This window comes from Mesoplodon mirus (assembly GCF_964341445.2).
Source record: "Mesoplodon mirus genome assembly, chromosome: 1".
In the NCBI taxonomy this organism is placed as follows: Eukaryota; Metazoa; Chordata; class Mammalia; order Artiodactyla; family Ziphiidae; genus Mesoplodon; species Mesoplodon mirus.
The window spans coordinates 3,638,075-3,659,607 of NC_138976.1; the positions used below are offsets into that span (position 1 = coordinate 3,638,075).

General features: G+C 56.0%; 2 protein-coding genes across 11 annotated transcripts; one reads left to right on the forward strand and one right to left on the reverse strand.

Annotated features, from left to right (window-relative positions):
• Positions 1-5,530: 5,530 nt before the first annotated feature.
• PPP1R26 (protein phosphatase 1 regulatory subunit 26) lies at positions 5,531-13,506 on the forward strand. 7 transcript variants are annotated; one of them, XM_082624094.1, is made up of 6 exons: positions 5,531-5,641; positions 6,427-6,649; positions 6,944-7,241; positions 7,416-7,477; positions 7,595-7,715; positions 8,783-13,506. In XM_082624094.1, exon 6 carries the CDS (start codon positions 9,246-9,248, stop codon positions 12,810-12,812), a length of 3,567 nt encoding a protein of 1,188 aa, XP_082480220.1. In that variant the 5' UTR covers positions 5,531-5,641; positions 6,427-6,649; positions 6,944-7,241; positions 7,416-7,477; positions 7,595-7,715; positions 8,783-9,245; the 3' UTR covers positions 12,813-13,506. The 7 variants fall into 7 exon arrangements, with proteins under 7 accessions (XP_082480220.1, XP_082480218.1, XP_082480223.1 ...); XM_082624092.1 differs by lacking the exon at positions 6,944-7,241; XM_082624093.1 differs by lacking the exon at positions 5,531-5,641 and adding an exon at positions 5,972-6,017 and having other exon boundaries at positions 6,944-7,477.
• Positions 13,507-17,586: 4,080 nt separating this feature from the next.
• Positions 17,587-20,953, reverse strand: PIERCE1 (piercer of microtubule wall 1). Of its 4 annotated transcripts, none has more exons than XM_082620888.1 (3): positions 20,735-20,953; positions 19,600-19,678; positions 17,587-18,684 (listed from the first exon to the last, which is right to left on the reverse strand). In XM_082620888.1, exons 1-3 carry the CDS (start codon positions 20,875-20,877, stop codon positions 18,496-18,498), a joined length of 411 nt encoding a protein of 136 aa, XP_082477014.1. In that variant the 5' UTR covers positions 20,878-20,953; the 3' UTR covers positions 17,587-18,495. The 4 variants fall into 4 exon arrangements, with proteins under 4 accessions (XP_082477014.1, XP_082477013.1, XP_082477015.1 ...); XM_082620887.1 differs by having other exon boundaries at positions 19,579-19,678; XM_082620889.1 differs by having other exon boundaries at positions 19,571-19,678.
• Positions 20,954-21,533: the final 580 nt, after the last annotated feature.

Here is a 21,533-nt window from a genome sequence, read left to right on the forward strand (position 1 = left end):
CTGAGCCCAAGACATCTGACTTCTGCCGGCCTTTGTTGCTTTGCCTTTGCTCAGTACATTTTCCTGCCTTTAAAGGGTTCCTCAAACCTGGGGGCCTCAGCCCCCAGTCTGGCCACCTCCCAGTGCCGCCCCAGTTACCCACAGGCCCTCCGAGGTGAGGACGGGCGCAAACTTCCCAAAATTGTCTGATAAGAATGAGGGCCTTCGTCCAATTTATTTTCTGCCAAGAATCAGAGACAGAAAATCATTTTTCTCTCATGTCTTGAGCTGGAAGATATCCTGCCCTTGCATGAGTAAATCGGAGGTAATGCAACTTCATTCTCCGTTTATGACGGACCCTGGGCCCTCCTGAAAAATTTCGTCTCAAGGGGATTATTTTCTGCCTTAGTTTAGCTGCCTTATAAACAGACGATCTTAAAGTCAAGTTGGCCCCTGAAATGGTAAATAATAAACTGGGTGAAATTCATGTCAGGAAAATTCTAAGAACCTGACACTCAAGAAATAAACTGAATAAAGGTCGTTTCTGAGGTGAGAGGTTTTTTTTAATTAATTTTTATTGGAGTATAGTCGCTTTACAATGTTGTGTTAGTTTCTGCTGTACAGCAAAGTGAATCAGCTATATGTGTACATATTCCCCCCTTTTTTTGGATTTCCTTCCCATTTAGGTTACCACAGAGCACCGAGTAGAGTTCCCTGTGCTATACAGTAGGTTCTCATTAGTAATACATTTTATACATAGTAGCGTGTATATGTCAATCCCAATCTCATCAGGCGAGAGATTTTAAAAAATGGTTTTGCAGGGCTTCCCTGGTGGCACAGTGGTTGAGAGTCTGCCTGCCGATGCAGGGGACGCAGGTTTGTGCCCCGGTCCGCGAAGATCCCACATGCTGCGGAGCAGCTGGGCCCATGAGCCATGGCCGCTGAGCCTGCACGTCTGGAGCCTGTGCTCCGCAACTGGAGAGGCCACAGCGGTGAGAGGCCCGCGTACTGCAAAACAAACAAACAAAAAAAAATGGTTTTGCAGAAATAGAATTTCCAAAGACTGAATCGAGTGGACGGAGTTACTTGGACCTGGTCTGGGTGGTGTGTGTGTGTGTGTGTGTCTACACTTACACACATGAACTTTCATACATTTCCATTCCATACTTTACATGAGTTGATTTTTGTATATATTTAAACAATGCTCATGATTTTAAAGTTGAAACCGTATAAAGAACCCAGCAGAACAATGCAGCATCTCCTGGCCAGCCCTCACACGGGGCCACTCCGCAGAGGAAGTCTCAATGCTAACGGTGGCTGGCAAGTCCCGGGGGGAAATGCCACTCTGTCGTCTGTTCTGCCAGGCAGGACACCCCACGGCCACCGGTGAGATCAGCCCAGCCGAGGCTTTATGTGGACCCACCTCATCCTCTCCAGCAGAGGCCCCGGGCACAGATGGTCAGTGTCGCCGCCCCTCCGAACAGCCGTGTAGGTGGGGTTTGCTTTGCTAAGTGAAGAATCGTCTTTGTGGAGATCCGCCTGCGTGAACTGTGTGACCATAACCTCGGGACAGAGTCCTCGAAGTGGGGTCGGTGGGCTTCACACTTCACAGACGCTGGTGGGTATGCAGCCCTTCATCCTCCCATCAACTGGTTCGGGGGTGCCTGCATCCCCCATGTGCCCCCTAGGGACCATCAGTTGCGGGGGGCTGGTGGGGAGGAAGTGGCGCCTCCTTTCATTGGAGTTTCTTTCATTATGAGAGCACCCTTAACTCTTTTAGGGAAAACAGGCACAAACAAAGGGGCCTCTGGCTTCTCTCACTCGCACTGACTCTGGCCCTGCGGTCCTGGCTGTCTTCCTGGGGGTCCCCGGCTCCGTGTGGAGAGTAACTGAGAAAGTCCCTAAAGATTCCCTGCTCCCTTGACAGAAGGGCAAAGGGAGGGCCAGAGGGGAGCAGTGACCGCATGGGGCCCCAGAGCCTGACTGGAAGCCCACCCACGGCCCTGGTCCCTGCCGCCAGCGCTCACCCATCCAGGAGACAGCAGAGCTACTGACTGTCATTCTAGAAGAGTCAGGCCTGGGCTGAGCAGAGATGCCAGGGTGAACCCTGCCTTGGAAAAGGGAGCCCACTTCATGGTGGTAAGAACGGGGGGGCTTCCCTGGTGGCACAGTGGTTGAGAATCTGCCTGCTAATGCAGGGGACACGGGTTCGAGCCCTCGTCTGGGAGGATCCCACATGCCGCGGAGCAACTAGGCCCATGAGCCACAACTACTGAGCCTGCGCATCTGGAGCCTGTGCTCTGCAACAAGAGAGGCCGCGATAGTGAGAGGCCCATGCACCGTGATGAAGAGTGGCCCCCGCTTGCCACAACTAGAGAAAGCCCTCGCACAGAAACGAAGACCCAACACAGCAAAAATAAATAAATTAATTAATAAACTCCTACCCCCAACATCTTCTTAAAAAAAAAAAAAAAAAAAGAACAGGGGGAAGGCAGCCTGTGGGCGGATCCTAGGAGACCCAGAACTTGCACAGGGAGGAGCCTGATTGGGGGAAGACTAACCGCCAAAGTCCGCACCTCTTACAACAGGAAAGTTTTGATAAAAACATATGTCCTTCTTATTCCTCCGATGAAGATCTTACAACATGCAGGAGATACAGCTTCCTCAAAGTTACAGTATAAATGTGTGTGTACGTGCATGTGTGTTCACACACGTGTGCCTGTGTGCACACACAGGTGTGTGTGCGCGCATAAGCGTGTGTGTATACATAGGTATCTGAAGGTCGGTGGCTTCAGAAAGGAATGAAGAAAGGCTTTCCCTTTCCAGAATCTGTTTATTACCCGTCACACCCTTGGATTTCTGATTTCCACAGGAATCTGTAATTCATGCCCCTCCATGTCTTCAATTGTTCTTATTTGGAAAGTTAGCCATTAAATTGGTGAAGGCTTACAAAATCTCAGCATGGTAAAAGTTGCCCTGGGCCTTACCCCCAAGCCGGAAACCATAAAGGAAACTTCACAGATTTGGTTACACAAATTGAAAACTCATGCATGGTCAACAAAACAAACCAAAAGCTAAATCCAAAGTTAAAAGAAAAATGACAAACTGAAAAATAAACGAGTATACACTGGAGATGGGCTAAATCCTTAATGCAAAAAACTCTGGAAAAAGAAAAAGACACACGGCCCAAGAGAAAAATTTTAAACGCTCACAGAACACGTACAGGCAATTTTCCAAATGGCCAATAGTAAAATAAAAAGATGTTCTACACCACCACCAGGCAAAGAAATTAAAATCAAAGTGGAAAAGACTTGTTTTACCTGTGAGATTGCCAGACGCGAATGCAAGGATACAGTCCAACCATGCTCCCCACTCAGTGGGTGGACGGTATGTCAGCTGGGCGTTTCTGGAGGGCATTTTGGCCAAAATGCATCCCAGTCCTCAGCCCAGGCGAGGTCTCTTCTAGGAATTTACCCTGAGGAAAACTCAGCTGGCTTCCAAGGATACATCAGCAAAGATGTTCATCACAGCACTATTTAAAAACTGTGGAAAGGGACTTCCCTGGTGGCGCAGTGGTCAACTATCCGGCTGCCAGTGCAGGGGACACGGGTTTGAGCCCTGGTTCGGGAAGATCCCACATGCCGCGGAGCAACTAAGCCCGTGCACCACAACTACTGAGCCCACATGCCTAGAGCCTGTGCTCTGCAACAAAGAGAAGCCACCACAATGAGAAGCACGCGCACCGCAATGAAGAGTAGCCCCCGCTCGTCGCAACTAGAGAAAGCCCGCACCCAACGCAGCCAAAACTAGATAAATAAATTAATTAATCAAAAAAAAATAAAAACACTGGCCGTGTAGGAGCTTCTAGTAACAGGACTGCTGATGACCATAGTAACATCTGTGTGTCCCTATTTGTGGCTCATTAGGTTATTAATTAGATATCTTTTCCCGAACTTTTGGTAATGAAAGAGTATGACTCATAGTGAGAAGACAGTGTTTATTAAACAATTCTCTGAAGCATGAATGCTATGTTTTCATGGCTTTCTTGACACTTGGCCCCAAAATTCCCTAGGCGGATAAGGCTAGAAATAGCCCCCTTCTCATTCCTGCAAGAAAAAGCCTCTGATTTTTTTCTCCTGTCCAACTTCTGGCACTTTTTAGACAGGAAACGAAACCCCAGTTCACCCCGAGATAGGTCTGGGTCAGGGGCACGGAGGCCAGTAGGGATGGAAAGACGGACAGTCTTCATGTCTTGCTTTCAACCTGCCCCTCCCGCTGCCCGGGCTCCCCCACCAGCCCTAGCACCCTGAGTAGCAGTGGGACATCACAGGCCTCCGGTGAAGATCTCTGAGCTGTTAGAAAAATCAAACAAAACCAGAAAGAACTTCAAGGCCATACAGTCAGCGAAGAGACCAGAAAACAGAACCTGTCTTACTGTGCGGGGGTGGAGGGGGGTGTTCCTGGAAGACAGTGCTTCCTCCCCATTCCCAAACAGGCCAAACGCCCAGGACACATGTGTCTTTAACATCTGTTTCCTCCCGTTGGAACCCAGCTGCAGGTACGCCTATGGAGCCAGTCACAGGGTGCCCCAGCCTCCACCCCAGCCTCCACAGACCCCCCAAGGCCAGGCCAAGGGCCTGCACACGCTCAGGTGCTCAGTGACCATTTCCTGAATGACCGAGGGATGCTCTGCTCTGCCAGGTCCCCTGCGGCTCTGAAGTCCTGGGCTTCCAACACGAGGCTGCCTCCCGAGCTTCCCTGCTGCAGGACCCCGGCCCCTGGGCGGGTTGTTTATCCATTCTTAGCCTCAGGTTCCTTATCCCTAAGTTTGGGGTGAAGCAGGAAAGGCAGACACATAGAAGCATTGGGCAAAGGCAGCAGGAGGCCTGGGCAGCTTTCCTGGAAAGAAGGCTGGCCATGCAGCACTGGAGCTTGGGGTACTGGGGGACAGCGGGGCACAGAAGGACCCGCTGCTTCCAGGAAGCCAGACTTGAGCTCTGCGCAGACTTAAGGCAAGGAACCACCTCCTTCCAGCCGGAGGCACGGTGCTAGGCACACAGCGGACACTGGCCGTGTAGGAGCTTCTAGTAACAGGACTGCTGATGACCACAGTAACATCATCCACGATAAAGTAGCCCATCTGTGCGCCTCCCGGCCTGAACTTCCCACCGGGGACCGCGGAGGCAGGGCGGCGTCTGCCAACTCGGCCACTGACTCAGCGCACGCCCCCCGCTCCCGGGGCAGTGGGGGCCAGGGGAGAGGGCGCCCAAACAGGGCCCCAGCCTCTGGCCGGAGTGGGCTGGGGGTCAGACATCACTCCGACTACTCACTCCAACCGCACCGGTCACATTTCGGGGGGCCGGCCCGAGGCTGGGGAGGGGCGGGGCGTCTCCGGAGGCTCGGGCCGCCTCCGGGCTGGGCAGGCGCGGGGCGCGAGCGCGGGCGCGGGCGCGGGGCGGGGCCGGGCTGGGTGGGCGCGGGGGCGGCGCGCGGCGCCCGCGGCTCCTCCGCAGCGCGGCCGGCAGGTGGGCGCGCGCTCGCCGGGCGGGGGTCCGGCCGGGCCGCGCGCCTCCCCCGGAACTCGGCCGTGCCATTCCCATGATGCCCAGCCACCGGGCACGGCTTCCGGAGCGCGGCCGCCACAGCCCCACCGCCGCCGCCGGTAGGTCCGGGGAGGGAGCTCCGGGGGCCGCCCCGCCCCGCGCGCGCGCCCCGCCCTCCCGCGCGCGCCCCCGGCGCCGGCGGCCCGGCCCCTCCGCGCCGGGACCCCGCCGCCTCCCCGGGACGCGGCGCGCGGGGCGGGGGCCGGCGTGGGGCCGAGTGGGAGGAGGGGGCCTGGCCGGAGGGCGGGCATGCAGGCCGCACCGCGGCGCCGGGCCGCCGGGGTAGGGGCCGCGGCGGGCGGGGCGGGCTCGGCCCGGCGCCGGGTAGTTAGCTGGCGCGGCGGGCGGGGGTCGCGGCCTCAGAGGCGGCTCCTGGCCGGGGCCCCCGCCTGCGCGCGCCCGCGTTCCTCGAAGCCGGCCGGGCGCGGGGCCCAGGTGAGGCGCAGGTGAGGGCCCGCGGCGGGACAGCTTCCGGCGCGGCCGAGGGCCCGGGGCCCGGCCCTCCCGCTGAGATCGTGCCCTGCGCCCCGCCCCGTGCAGCTTCCCGGAGGGTCACCGGGCCCCTCGCCCCCAAGCCCACCGAGCCCAGAATATAACCCAGGCGCAGCCCTGCGTGGAGGCCCGACCCCTTCCTGCCAGAGAACCGGGTCGCCTCTCCGGGCGCCGGGATCCCTCCTGGCAGAGGCTGCGCTGGGAGTGAGCGCCCCCAGGCCGGGAGCAGAGGGCAGGGCAGGGTCAGCCGGGAGGATCTCGCCTGGCCTCCGGCCCCCGAGGCACTGGCAGTGGCCCTGCAGCTTTGCTGGGGAGCCGTCCTTGCTGTATTGTAAAGTCTCATCTTCCGCAGGCCAGAGCCAGAATTCCAGCGCACGCCCACTTCAGGCTTGCCCTCCAGAGAGGGCCCTCCTTCTGGGCCTTGTATCCTGACCCTCACCTCCCTCACCCTGGGGAAAGTCCAGCCTGGGAGGGGAGAGCAGGAGCTGCACAGCATTAATGGCGAAGCCACATCGCCTGCGGGGAGCCAGCTTTGGCCAGGGGATGAGCATCAGCGAGGTTCTGCCCTCCTGGAGGTTGGTGCCTAGACTGAGAAGAGACCCAGGTGCCCTCCTCCACTGTTCAAATTCTGGCACCACATGGCTTTGGGGCGCAGGGCTGGGTGTCCTCACAGCCACCCCCCAGACCTGGTCCCGGGGTTCTCGAGGAGCAGGGTGGCAGTTTGACAAAGACGGAAGCCCCCAGGCCTCAGCCCACAGTCTCTCCAAGTCCAGTTTCGGGGATGATTCATCTCATGTAGGTGATTGTTTTAAAGCCACAAGCTGTCGCTGGAGACGCTCTCTGAATTTTTAACCTCATTCTTGCGCCAGGTAATTTGACAGTTCAGAAAACTGCCCACCAGGAGTCCGAGCTCTCCATGGCCATTTAAGAGCTATGAACATGGTCCAGGTGATGAGCAGAGAGCAGCGCTTTTCCTTCCGCCCACTCTGCTACCTGGAGTGGAAACCGCTGCAGCTTGGGTTCATCCTTGGGCCCACTTTTTCAAATAGCAGTGCTGTTTAAGAAGTTGATATTCTTTATGTAGACTCTTCACAGTGCAAGACCTATGCAGATGTCTCGTAATCTCTGTCCTTTTGCCAAGGCAGCTTGAATAATGACCACAGCAAGGTGGGCACAGCCCAGTGAAAGAGCCCTCCCCCTCCCCACTGTTGCTCCCCGCTGCCCTTGGGAGGGAATCTCCCTGGAGGGTGGTGCTGTGGGAGGGATCGTGGACTGTTACGGGTGCTCACATCTGAGGACGGATAAATAGCCTCACATGTTCCCTGCATCACCGTCCTACAGGATCAGACCAATGACCCAGGAGAGCTGGGAATTAGTTGCGGTTAAGTGTATTTGGCCTCAGGGTAAGTTCTTCCAAAATTGAATTTTGAGCCCTTAATGTGATTTCTTTCCCCAAAAATATTTACCAGCTGTAGTTTCAGCCTCTGAATTAGGTCTCTGATTCTCTTTAATCTTGGCAGTCAAAAGTCTGTTTAAAAAGTGGGCACAAGATGCTACAGCGTAGAGGTGGGGGGACGAAGACCCAAGCCCTGAACCGTTCTGCTGACGTCACACTGAACCTGGACTTGAAGAGAATCACAGGTAAATGCAGCAAATTCTTTTACATTGTAGTCTCACTTTTTGAGCATAAACAGTAGTAGCAGAGGACTTCCTTCTGAATTGGTCGTGCCCTCTGGTTAATTGCTGGTCCCACCTGTTTGGGCACATCTGTGCCTAGGTGGCTGGGCTAGGCTTTCCTGGAAAGGACTGTGGTGTGTAAACACAGGATTCTGTGCTCGTCAGGAAGGAAGCTCCTGGGGGAGAAGGATCTGCATGGGAAGCAAAGCAAACACACAGGCCACTTCCGGCCACCCCCCCCCAAGGCTCCAGGGTGGTGACCGCCTTGCCTGGCACTGTTTTGGGTTGGAACTCAATTTCCCTGTTTCCACAAGCACTGCCAAGCTCCTCTTGCATCTCGGCTACTTTGCATTTCAGTTTGCAGGGGATCGGGAGAGGTCAGAGAAACATGTTAAGAACTGACAGTTATGTATTTCACGTCTTTCTAATCGGCTGTGTACAGCCTGCGTTATGTTCCCCTCCCCGGCGGTGGTCCCAGACCTGTAGTGTAAATGCTGTTGGGAGCAGGTCTTCAAAGTGTCCCCAAGACTATCCCAGTGGTTCTGCCGACCCAGCCACATTTGGTCTGAGATACAAAAGCTGTGGAGAAACCACACAGTATGAAAAGGGGCGCCTGACTGTGTTTGGGGCAACTTCTATATTAATTACCTAAAAATAATCATACGGTCCCGTGAGACCATCTGGCAAATATACATTCGACGTTTTAAAATAAAGAGGGGGGCTTCCCTGGTGGCGCAGTCGTTGAGAATCCGCCTGCCGATGCAGGGGACACGGGTTCGTGCCCCGGTCCGGGAAGATCCCACGTGCCGCGGAGCGGCTGGGCCCGTGAGCCATGGCCGCTGAGCCTGTGCGTCCGGAGCCTGTGCTCCGCAACGGGAGAGGCCACAACAGTGAGAGGCCCACGTATCGCAAAAAAATAAATAAATTAAAAAAATAAAATAAAGAGGCGTTGGTATAAGTGACTCTTTAAAGTTGTTTGGGGAGATAAGATACATGTTTAAATACTCCCATCAAGTAACTTCTCATTTCAGGAGCTGCTGATCCGCGTCAAGGTGGGACCTACCCACGACGTCTCGCTGAACCTGGATTCATACTAGTCGTTCTCTTCCACCTGCAGAGAAGCACTGCGTCTTTATCTCACTGGCACCTCCTGACAACTTTTGGAGGTAAATAAAACCTCTGTTCCTGTACCGGAGAAGATGGACAGAGGGACGGGGAAAGGACACTCATGGGAGCTCCCGCGAGCTCGCTGCCGGTGGCTCGGAAGCATTTTCTCATGAAGCTTCGTGGCCGTCCTCCATCTACAGCCAACGGAGATGAGACTCGGGAGCCGTGAGTGACTTGCCCTGGGACCCGCGGCCGGCTGGACCCTCACCAGGCCCACCGCTTCTCCGTGACCTGACCTAGAGCGCCATCCCGGCGTGCCTTGTCCTCCAGGATGTGAAGCAGGCAGAGGAGCAAAGTGCCGCCCCTCTGCGCGTCCCGTCGGCTAGGATGTTTCTCATGAATGCCCCTCCTGTGCTCGCTCTGCCGTCCAAATGGGAGGCTTTTGGCCCACCCGGGAGCTGTAGGTTTCCCGGATGCTTCTCGGAGCCGAAGGAGGGCGTCTCGAGAGCGGCGGTGAGCGCCAAGGTGCAGATGGTCATCAGCACGCTTCAGGGGGACGGGGCCACCCTGGGCATGAGCGGCGAGCATGCCCGGCCGAGAAGCCAGAGGGCGGAGAGGGGCCGCGGCACCAGGCTGGCTACCAGCCCCGCCTTTGCTGCCTGTGGTCTTGCTGCTGGGTTTGACCCCAAGGGGGAGGAGGAGGCCGCGGACCTTGGCCCCCTGGTGCTGGATTCGGACAGTGATGATTCCGTGGACCGCGACATTGAGGAAGCCATCCAGGAGTACCTGAAGGCCAAGAGCGGAGCCGCCCGGCCTCCCGCAGCCAGTCGATGCCAACCAGAGCCGCCTCCGAGCGGCACCCCGACCGCCCTGTGTCCCCCAGACCTTGCAGCTGGCCCTGCTGGTATCCCCAGCAGCCACAGGGGAGTCGGCGAGGACCAGGGCTCTGCCTCGCCGCGCAGTGTGAGCAGCGAGGACTCCTTCGAACAGAGCATCCGGGCGGAGATCGAACAGTTCCTAAGTGAGAAGAGGCAGCACGAGACCCAAAAGTGTGACATTCCTGCAGACAGAAAGCCAGACCCCAGTGACAGCTTGGCCCAATCGGCGTCTAGGTCCAGCAGAGAGCCGACGGGCAAGGCGTACCAGCAGGAGCTGGCGGGCGCCTGTAAGGAGTTCACCTTCCGAAAGCCTCCCAGGTCCACAAAGGCTGGCGCGCTGCCCAGAGGCCCCAGGTGCAAGGTCACCATTGAGCCCGCCACGGCTGCAGGCCGCCTTGCAGAAGCAGCCCCTGGTAAAGTCGGGGTCAGGAGGGGCACCGGCTCAGGGAAGAGGGGAAGGCGAGCCAGGAGTGCAGCCCTGGTGCCTGAGGCGGCCGACTCAAGCAGCGATGATGGCATCGAGGAGGCCATCCAGCTGTACCAGCTGGAGAAGAGGAAGGAGGCAGGTGGCGAGCTGCCACAGAGGGCCTTGCCCGCAGAGGAGAAGGGCCCCGGGCCCCCTGCACACGGCATGGGCCTCTGCACCAAGAGCACCTGGCTCGAAGCCCACGGGAAGACCCCGGGCAAGAAGAAGCCGGTGGCCACCAAGGCTGCGGACCTCAGCCCGGGTGGCCTGGACCCCGACCACCCCTCCAGGCCTCCCAGGGAAACCGTGGCTCCTGCACCTCCAGGAAGTACAGCTGCCGAAAGCAAGTTTATGGACGGGTCCCCGTGCCGCGCAGACACATCCGCGGAGCTGATGTGCGCTGAGGCAATCCTGGACATTTCCAAAACGATCCTGCCGAGCCCCCTGGAGGGCGGCACCAGATCCCCGCCTGCCAGCCCACTCCTGTATCCCCGCGACGTGCCTCCCTGCTCCGACGGTGATAGCAGCTGTGTGGACAGCGACGACAGCATTGAACAGGAAATCCGGACGTTCTTGGCTCTGAAGGCGCAGTCAGGGGGGCTGCTGCCCAGGACGGAGACATGCCCGCGGCTGGCACACAGCCCGCTGCCGCCGCCCGGCCTCAGCGCCTCGGCCTCCAAAACGCCAGACCTGTCGCTGAGCTGCAAGAGGACACGCGGAGCAGGCAGCACCGCCGTGCGGCCGTGCGCACCCAAGAGGACCAGAGAGACGGCCGAGGCGCAGGAGAGCGCCCGGGACGCCGACCGCAGCCAGGGGAGAGCGCAGCCCAGCAAGGGGAAAGCCAGCGAGGCCCCGGGAAGGGAGGGTGAGACCTGGGGCCAGCCTCTCCCCTGCAGGACGGGCGTGCCAGGTGATGAGCGCGGGGCCCCGGTCACGCAGGGTCCCGTGTTGCCAGGCCCCGGGAAGGCGGCTGAGGCGAGGCGCGTGGATGAGAAGGAGAGCTCCGAGGACAAGAGCAGCTCACTGGACAGCGACGAGGACCTGGACACGGCCATCAAGGACCTGCTGCGGTCCAAGCGGAGGCTCCGGAAGAGGTGCAAAGACCCCAGAGCCGGCTGCAAGAGGGTCAGGTTCAGCACCACGGAGACGCGGTTCCTGGATAAAGTAGGGCGCTTCCCGAAAGACTGGAAAGACCGGAGCCCACATCTGCTGAAAAGCTGCCTCTCAAAGTCCAAGAAAGAGAGCCCGGGGAGACCCTCGCACGTCCTCTGCCGAGAAGCAGTGAGAGCGAAGCCAGATGGCGTGGCGGCCGCGGCCGCGGCCGCGCCCCCGGCTCCCCAGTCCAGGGGCCAGGCCGCAGGGAGGAGCCTGTTCTCTGGTGAATCGGAAGCCCGTGAACTTGACGGTCTGGCCCCGAGCCCCAGCGCCCTGTCTGATGACAGCAGTTCTGTAGACAGTGATGACAGCATTGAACTGGAGATTAGGAGGTTTTTGGCCGAAAAGGCCAAGGAGTCCGTGAGCGGATCAGAAATTCAAGGAGGGGGCCCCACCGCTCTCGGGACAGGGAGCGGGGGCAAACCAGAGCTGCCATGCCGGAAAGTGCCACCTCCCGGCCCGGCCCTTCAGCCTGGCATGTGCACTCGGAGCCAGAGGTGCAGGGGGCCCTTGCAGCCGGCCGAGGGACCAAGGGGCCCGGGCAGAGCCTTCGCTCCGGCCGGGAGGAGCAGCCCCCGCGCCGAGCAGGCCTGCATCCCTGCAGCCCTGGCCAGATGTGAACTGGTGCCGCCCAGGAGCACCAGCGGGACTGCATCTGCCAAAGGGTCACCAGCCAGTAGGAGAACCGCCTATGCGCCCAAAGATAAGAGCCCGAGGGGGGCTGAGGCCGCCGGGGGGGAAAGCGCATTGGGTCAGCTCCCGAGCTGCATGGAGGCTGGCACTCGGGCAGAGAGCCGGAGCTCACTGGCACGGACCCCGGGCGCCGAGCGAGAGGGGAGGCCCCGGGCCGGCCTCGCCCTGCCCTGGGCTGACTTCTCCCCCCAGAGCCGCCTGCAGAGCACCTGGGCGCTGAGCACGAAAGGCAGGGACGCGGCGGCGTGGACAGGGGGCCTCCGGGGCCAGAGAGAGAAGGGGCTGGAGGGCCAGGCCCGGGGCTCGCCCAGCCTCGCCATGGACCCCAAGAGAGGCCTGCCCTTTGCCGGCTTCTCGCCACTGCTCTCCACGCAGCTGTTTCACTTCGGGAAGAGTGTCTCCTGGGGGGGGAAGCAGGCCAGCCTCTTCAGTCCCCCGCTGGGTCTGCCTCTACAGGGCCCATCCTTCTCGGCCTTCCGAGAGACCCAGGCTGGCCACGGCCCAGTGTTCGGAAGCTCACACTTGGTGGTGAAGCAGGAGGGTGGCCGCTGGCCGCCCAGGAAGTCCCAGGCAGGGCTCAGTCTGCCCGACAGGAGGAACTCGGGGCCGGAGGAGAGCATCTTAGACCTGCGGTACAGGCGGAGGGGTGTGGACAGAGACGAAGACCAGGAGGCCCTGGGCAGCGACGCCAGCGAGTTCAGTGATGCGTCTGTGGAGGAGGGCGGCAGCCTCTTGGCCAAGGGCCCCGTCCTCCAGCTGTGAGCACGCTCCTGGCTGCGGGAACTGGGCGAAGCGTGTGTGTGCCGGTCCCCACGTGTCACACACTCCTGATGAAGGGGCGGAGCCTTGGAGGCCCCTGTACAGCCTGTATATATATGTACAGTAACGCGAAAGGATGTTTTTATTTAACGGATGTGTCCTGGTAAATAGGATTTTTGTAGGCTCTTTGTAAATTATTTAAAGTGCTGTAAAAAATATTTTTGGTGAATACCATTGTTGGATTTTGTAGGGCGTTCCTCGGGGCAGTTTTCCGTGGTCTCCGCACTAGTCTTAGATCAGCAAACACTTGGTTCCGACTGTCCCTGCACTTGGGGTTGATCGCTGGTGGCCATGGCCAGTCGTGGCCACAGTTCGGGCCCGAGGAAGGCAGCAGCTGGTGCCCCACCTGAGATGCGCCAGAATGCCCCAGCGGTCTTGGTTGGGACACTCCTGGACAGCACTTCTTTCGTAAAAGAGGCCACAGGCCCCCAAGAGGCCCAAGCATGTCTTCGATTGGAAAAGCGTTTCAAAGCACAATGGCCAGCGAGCAAACCGGCCATGCCAGTTGCACGTAGAAATCCTGAGTGAGATCTCAGGGCTGGTCACCAGTTCACACCTGAAGCCTGTGTTGTTCAATGTCCAGTCCTGTTCACTTATGACATGATTCTACCAGCTCAATAAACCTCTTTTTATACAGGAGCTGCCGTCCTTCGTTTTTAATCACAGCTCCAAAAAGGTACCAGGCAGCCCGTGTGTTTTAAATGCCCTTGTCCTGATCCGTGCAAAGCAAAGAGGCAGCGGCTGCTTCACGGGTTCTGGTGCCCGGAGTCCTGAGGACCGAGGACAAAGCCCACCGCCCTCCGGGAACTGGGCTCGCTGGGGCTGTGCTCCACCGGCAGGGCCGTGCCCGTGCTCTCGGTGTGTTTGAGCAGCGGTGCCATGCACACAGGGAAGAGCGTGGCATCCTGTGCCTTGTGTTCTGAGGCTGCTGCGGTGCCCACAGCTACAGAAGAGGCAGGTGGGAACCTGCACACGTGAGGCTGAGCACTGACGTTTACCCGCGATCGTCCAGCAAACTTTGATCAGCTGCCCCGAGTGTGACAACTCATCAGTTTAGCTGCAGTGGGCCTGGAGCAAGGTTTAATTTGCAGCTGAAGTTGTTATTCTAATGTGCAAGTGAATTTTCTACATGTTGTGCCCCCCTAGGTCTTAACAGGAATCCACTTCTGTACCCAAATGGGGACATGTGCCAGCACCCACAGTCAGTGTCCACTGGGTCAGATGCTGTGACGAGCAGGCCCTGTGGACTCCATGACCGTCCGGTGCCTACACGCTGTGCATTCGATATTTCCGTTCTCAAATATTCATTCACTTAAGTGCTTCCAGGAAAAACAACTCATTCATCCATGCTTTAAATTTCATTTAATTTTGAAGGAGTGCTTTTAACACTTGAAAACAAAAATCAGCTTGTTTTGTATATAAGAACTGGATTTTTTTTTTTTAATGCTAATAAATCAAGCACTGCTCACAAATCAGTTGATGTAGTCTGTCCTGTGCAGAGTGGCCTTTGCAGGATGTTGACGTGAGAACCCAATGTCTAGGACCTGCCAGTGTTCTCCTGTGCCATCGTGCATTTAGTCCTGAGCACCTCTCTGCTCCTGTGGCCCATCCCAGTCTCCCCCAGACCCTTTGCACCTTCCTCTCCCCCTGCCTCCCCAGCCCCGGTCTGTGTGCTTACTTGGCAGTGCAGGCCATGCCTGGTTTTCACAAGCTGGACATAAACGTGATTGTGCGGGCCCATCCCTGGATTGCCAACAAGCCACGCTGCATGAAAGCTTTTGCCTTCCCTCTCCCCAACATCCTAGGTCAACTCTGGCCCACACTGGGGCCAAGGTCCGAGGTCCCCCTGCACCCTGTCTGCAAAGGGGGCTGCAGTGGGGGCAGACGGGAGCACTGTCACTTAGTGATGGCTGTCTGTACGTTTGCAGCCCTGGTACAGCTCCTCCGATGATCCAGGCCCGACCCTGCATCCGTGCATCACAGCATCCCCGGAGCTGCTGCATCAGATGGCACATGTGCCCGCCTTTTAGGAAGAGTCTCGGGGAGGATGTGTTACCAAATCAAGCTGTAATTACTAAGACCTACAGATAAGTCCGAACCAAAGAGCCCCTCCTGCTTCCCAATGGGGAGGGGGTGGGCATCTATGTACCTGGGGCCACAGGTTCATTTCACCTAATGCAAAGAAGGGGGAGAGACCTGGTTTTTGAGGTGTCTAATGCTCTGGGTTAGGTCATCCTGGGGCCACTGTGTTGCTGCAGGAACTGCCCCCTTTTCTGGAAAGAATGGGCCTGTATCAGAAGTCCCAGCAGAATAGGATGGGAGTGGGAAGAGGGGGAAGTCCTGGAGGTTAGTGTTCGACGTTCACCACCGCGTCTCCGCATCAAGGAGAGGGTCTTCCTAAAGAGAAGAGTCATGGGCTTCCCTGTTAGCGCAGTGGTTAAGAATCCGCCTGCCAATGCAGGGGGCACGGGTTCGAGCCCTGGTCCTGGAAGATCCCATATGCTGTGGAGCAGCTAGGCCCGTGTGCCACAACTACTGAGCCCACGTGCTGCAACTACTGAAGCCCGCACGCCCTCCTCAACAAGAGAAGCCACCGCAATGAGAAGCCCGCGCACCACAATGAAGAGTAACCCCGCCTCACCACAACTAGAGAAAGCCTGCACGCAGCAACGAAGACCCAATGCAGCCAAAAATAAATAAAATTTTAAAAAATAGAGAAGAGTTGCTCTGAACTTTCTCTTTTGCTCAGAATCCAAGCTATCAACAGGTTTTCCCAAGCTGAGACACACTCGCAGTGGGAAACCAGGCCCTCAACTGAAATAGCCCTTTATCTGCTCATATAAAAATTATTGCCACCTTGATCCTCCTCCCTCCTTGAAATTAATTTAAGGGCCTGTGTAGGGGGGCAGGGAGGGGGAAATATTATATTACTTGCTGAATCTTTGAGATTTCTGGTGTGTTGTGTGCTGAACAGAGGGATTATTTTTCCCAGTGTCAACATATTTTACTATGTATTTGAAACCATTTAATTGACTGTAAATAAAAGATTAAATATCACTGAAGAAAAATAGACAAACAAATGAAAATATACTTTTAGAGTAAGAAGTTACTGGTTTTAAGCCAACTCGGCAGCTAAATTAAGCGATTAGTAAAGTGTTGTGAAACTTTGTCAATGTTTCATTTCAGAGTGGAATAAAGGCCAGATAAAGCAAAGACCTACTCGTGGGTGGGGAAGGAGTTTCTCTGGAATTGCCGTGCAGTTTATTTAATAACCTGTGGAAACTGGTTTTTGTTACCCTGTTTGGATCACCTTTCCCGTAATTGTTCTGATTGGATTTAAGATTTCAAAGGAACTCAGTACAAAGGTCAGAAGAATGATGGGTGTCATTTTCTTCCCATTCTATATGCTATAATGCCGAACAGAAGGCATGTTCTTGTAACTTAGATCTGTCAATCTAAACTCTTTTATTTTCCCTCACACATAAAGATTCCAGTTTGAAAATATGTTAAAAAGATAAATTTCATGATAATCACTGGAGTTCCTATATGACTCATGCAAACATGTAGGAAGTTAGAGTGTGTCTATGGGGTCAGATGCTGATGACCTGGCCCTTCCCAGGACCCCCCAAGGTGGGTTCAAGCCCAGGACCTGCTGCAGGGCACCCCCTCTGGACCCTAATTTTCCCATCCATAGATGGAGGTACAGCAAGACCTGCCCCAGGCGTGAGCATCAGATGAGGTGACGCTGTCAAAGCTCTTCGAAACCGTGAAAGCAGACAAGTGGAGGGGGGCACGGCACCTCGCGGGGGCCCAGGCACCAGGAGCATGTGGGAGTTGGGAGCCTGAGCCGGAGATGGTGGGTGAGTTTTCAGGAAGACGGGCATGTACGTTATACCCGAGGTACTTCGGTTGCCCGTCTTTCCAGACATTTATTCTACGTACAGAGTCTAACGTTCCATTAACTCATTAGCAACTGATACAGAAATATTGGTTATTGGCTATGTCAATTAAAGCATTTCAATGCCTGATCTTGATGCCAGAATTAACTTCATAAAGCTCACTGGCGTGCTTGGCATGTTTTGTTTGTGGATGTCAGCTCGGCTGACCGTCCCACCCTGGGCCCTGACCTACACCCACTGTCCCGTTGCGGGAGTGCAGGTGCTCACCGGGTCTAGATTGGAGGGGAAACCGTCACTCTGCCTGACGGCTGCATCCTCCCCTGGATCCCCTGCGCTTCCCAGCCAGCCACAGAGGAAGGGATGTGTCCTTTTCAGTGAGTTTAGAAACTGGATTGATGAGCTGTTCTTTTTCTTTTTTTATTTCAACAGAGGAGAAACACAGAAACATTCTGAGGATTTTGGTATTTTTAATGAAAGGTTGTTAAAAAAAAAGGCATTGTCAGTGTGATGCCTGGAGTCTGTGCCAGTTTTCCAGCTCAGGAGAAGGATATGACAATAGACTCTGGCTCCAGACTCAGCTTTGGACCTTTTCTATTCAATAGATTGATTTTCTCTGGGAACCACTTCCACCCCAAACTGAACGTTAAGAATGTTGCTGAAATGTTTACTTTTGTGTAATAATAAGTTTTTAATGAAGAAATAACTGGTCATGGTATTTCATTTCCTCCCAAATTCATATGTGAGTAAAATCTCTTTGGGTAAAAACCTTTGTAAAGAAGGTAGCGACGATGGTCTGTAACAATGATTTCTTCTGTCTGGTTCCAACACATTCCGGATTTCCTGTGATGAGCTGTCATAAAGGAAGGTGGGAGGAATCTATGTCTGGAAGATATATATTGTCCTAGAAAATGTTTTCTTATTGAGGACCCTCTACATCCTAGTAAACATTGATTGAGAACTAACTACATGGAAAGAGAAATCCACTTTATGTAGTTATTACCCCCATCTGAGAAAAACATGGTCTTCCCCGCCTGATTTTTTTTAAACTTTTTATTGAAAAGGGACAATGAACAGCAAGCGGGGAACCCCGACGTACCCCTCACTCCTCAGCAACAAGCAGCACTCACCAACCTTGTTTTTTCCGCCTCTGCCCCGGCCCTATTCGTGGCCAGGGGGTGCTCAGTATCACGCCAAGCTTGGCCCGGGTCAGGGCCAGTAAGGGCCCTCCTGCCCGGTCCCGCCTCGAGCTTTCCTCCTGAGGTCCCCTCTGCCTCCTCGCCCAGCCCTCGTCCACACCCAGGCAGGGCATCCTACCCTCCCTCCGTGGCTCGGCAGGATGCTTGAGAACAGAAACCACGTGTAGTTTGTCATGAGTATAAAAATGGCTCCCAAATAAAGATGCAGGTGGGGCTCTCTGGGCGTTCCCAGCATTCAGACTGAGATCGGGGTCCCAGGATGCCCACCGCCCTACTTATTGGTTATACCTGAGTCAGGCACTGGGGACATGGCAAGGTTTTTAATGGAAAGTCAAGCCATTAGCTCTTTTTCATCTAGATGTAAAACAGAGAAAGTAGGGCATCATAGCCCCATTTGCACATTTTTCTAACCTAGAGAGGAAAAATATTTTCAGGGAAAGCAGTGAAGTGTGTTCCTTCACAATTGGGCAAATTATCAAAGATTAGGGCTGCCAGTTGTCCAGACTATCTCCGCCAGAGCCGGGAGGCCCCTCAATCACAGATGGACGGCTTGCTGACCCTGTAGCTGGGGTGGAAGTTGAGCCGGTCATAGAAGGTGATGAAGTTGTCCGGACCCGTCACAACGCTCTTCTCCATGTAGACGTTGAAAGTATTGTTCTGGAACATTCCACCAACTGCAACTTGTCTAGAAAATTTATACGAATTTGGATAAAATACCTTCTGGAAGTGAAAAGGGGACACTAGGGTTAGTGATACATGATAACACTCTTGAGCAATCAGTCATTAGGTATTTTGGGAAGAAAAATAAAAATTTGTAAGAAAATGTTTTTAAATTCTTATTTTGTAAGAAAATGTCGTCTCCAATCCTAGGAAGCAGAGATCCTGGGAGAATGACCTGTAAATGCTCTAGGAACTTTCTAGATAAATAATCTTCTCATAAAAGCTCTATCCCCCATGAAAAACAGGTAAATAAGCAATTATCATGATCTTTTAACATGAATAATTTGGAAGAAAAACAACAACACTGCCAGCCCCAAAATGGGAGGCCCTCCTATCTTGGGTACCCAGGGGATGCTTACCCTGGTCCATCTGTCCTTCACCTGGACCCAGCAGGGGCATCAGGGGGTTCTAGGAGGCTCCCTGCCATGTGAGGTTGATCTCAAAAAGGGGTCAGGTTCCCCAGCGGTGCATAGATCCCGGGGCCCTTTTGTAACCTGTGCTTTCATCAGCCAGTGCTACCTCTTTAAGATCACAGGTTAAATATTTCATAAAATAACGGTATTACTCCAAAAAGAAGGCAGTTCTTCATTTATTGGCCTCAAAACCTACTGCATTAGGTTACGAGAGTTGGCTGATTGTACGAGTGAGTGGGGCCAGCCCTTTGGGATGTTGTAAGGAAGCCGACATGCCCTTGTTTCATCCTTTAACTCATTTCATTGCTAAATTCATTCGTTCATTTATTTCTACCCTGCCCTGTCCCAAAAGGAATTGAGGTGCGCCCTCCCCCTTCGGGATGCTGGAACTGCGGGCCTCTCTGCACCTCCCCCTCCCGATGTGTTGCTCTTTTGAGAAATGCGGAGTCAGCCTCCTGCTAGAGATGCCCCACCTGCGCACCTTTCCTTGCTTCCTCCTTACCGGCATCTCGTGCACGGTGGGGGCTCTGCTCCCGTAAGCTTGGTTACTGGTCCTGTACACTGAGGGGGGCTCCTCGGTCCTAGCAGATGAGAAAAATACTTTCTTTTCCACTCATTTGTTTTAATTCTGCCCAAGCCACAGCTTTAACATATTTGGTCGATGGAGCTTTGTTGGACACGCCCCAGATGGGCGATGCAGCCGTGAACCCGGGCTCCTGTGGAGTGCAGGGTTGGCCTTCCTGGCAGGCTCAGCCTCCCCGACTCCCTCTGCTGACCTCTGCCAAAGCCCTAGAGAACTCCCAGGTGGCAAGTGCTGGCCCTCAGCCCCAGCGGGACCTGGGCCCATGCTGTCATTTCCTGGGTGGGTGGGTAGGCTGGGAGCTGTGGCTCAGCCTCCAGGCCTGCCGCTCGAGGGGGCGGCGGGGGGGTTCCCTCCACTTCTGAGCCTCCAGGAGAAAATGTTCCTGCAGGGTCTAGCCCTGATGCTATCGGTACAGCAGTTTAACTAGTGGCTGTGGGCTCAGACACCCCAGCTCTACCTCATACTAACTCTGGGATCTGTTTTTCTACAACCCAGATGTCCCTCCTGGGAAAGGAAGATGCTAACAGAGCCAACTCTGTAGGATCGTGGAGGGACTAAAGGGGGGGAGGGGGAGCAGGGAAGGCGCGCACAGCCTGCCCAGCTGTGTCGTAAGAGGCTGCAACGCACTGGAACAGCTGGCAGGCCACGCCCCTCGGCAGCCTGGTGATGGAGGTGTTGCCATGCACCTCAGGCGGACGGGTCCTCTCCGCCTAGAAAGGAGAGGAGACTGGTCCTGCCCTAGAGGGTGCTGCTGGGATCAGCCCGAGTTGTGTGATTTCCCCTGGGCAAACCCCGCCCCACCTCGCTGGCGGGAGGCCCACTCACTCCACCCGCAAGCTACAAGCCGCAGGCAGCACCTCCGCGCTCATTTGGTGGTTAACAGCTGACACCGCTTTTGACTTGGGGGCCAGGAGGGGGCCTGGGGGTTCTTGCACAAAGGGCCATCTGGGCAGAGCGCAGGACCAGCTGGGCACCTGGCTGGCGGCTGGACCAGGAGCCCTTTCTTTCCTCTTCGTATGCCAGGTGGACCCTGACCAGACTCCCTGGTCCTCACCGGTAGCCCCGAAACCAAGCCGGGTTGTTGAACCTGGCCGGCAGGTCCTCGCTCACGCGGTAGTAGTCGCTGGTTTTCTCCGGGGGGGCCTTGGCCTTGGGCACCTCCTGCTCCGCGCACCCCTGGGGGTCCTCCTCGGACATCTCGCCTCGGTCCACCCGAGTTTCGGGGGAAAGAAAGAGCGGGTAGGAAACAGCTTCTCAGCCCTGGGGCCGCGAGGGGCCGCGCGGCGTCTTGTTGCTAAGCGACGGCCCGGTCACCTGACTGGATGGGCGGGGTCCTTAAAGGCGCCGCGCCTCCTGGGCCGGAGGCCGCCCACCACCGGCGTGTGGGGCAGAAGTCCAAGGTTCTAGAACCTTCCGTGGCGAGCCACGAGGCCCTGGGCTGGCCGGGATAATAAGGCATTACTTCCTGGGGCCGCAGTGCCGGGTACCCTATGATCAGTAGCCTTCGGCGCCAACATTTTCTCAAATGCGGTGGGGGTCAGATTTCCAGGCAGATGAAACCCCGGGCCTGGGGCTTCATCGGCAAATTGCGGAGTTCAGGTTCTCTAAGGCCGCTCCGCTGTAGCGATCCGACGCTCACCGCGTGGGCCAGGGCTGCTCCTTGACCCCCACCCCCGACTTCAGGCCCCCCAGTACGCTGCATCTAAAATTAAGACTCCAGGGCTTCCCTGGTGGCGCAGTGGTTGAGAGTCCGCCTGCCGATGCAGGGGACACGGGTTCGTGCCCCGGTCCGGGAGGATCCCACATCCCGCAGGGCGGCTGCGCTCGTGAGCCATGGCCGCAAAAAACATAAA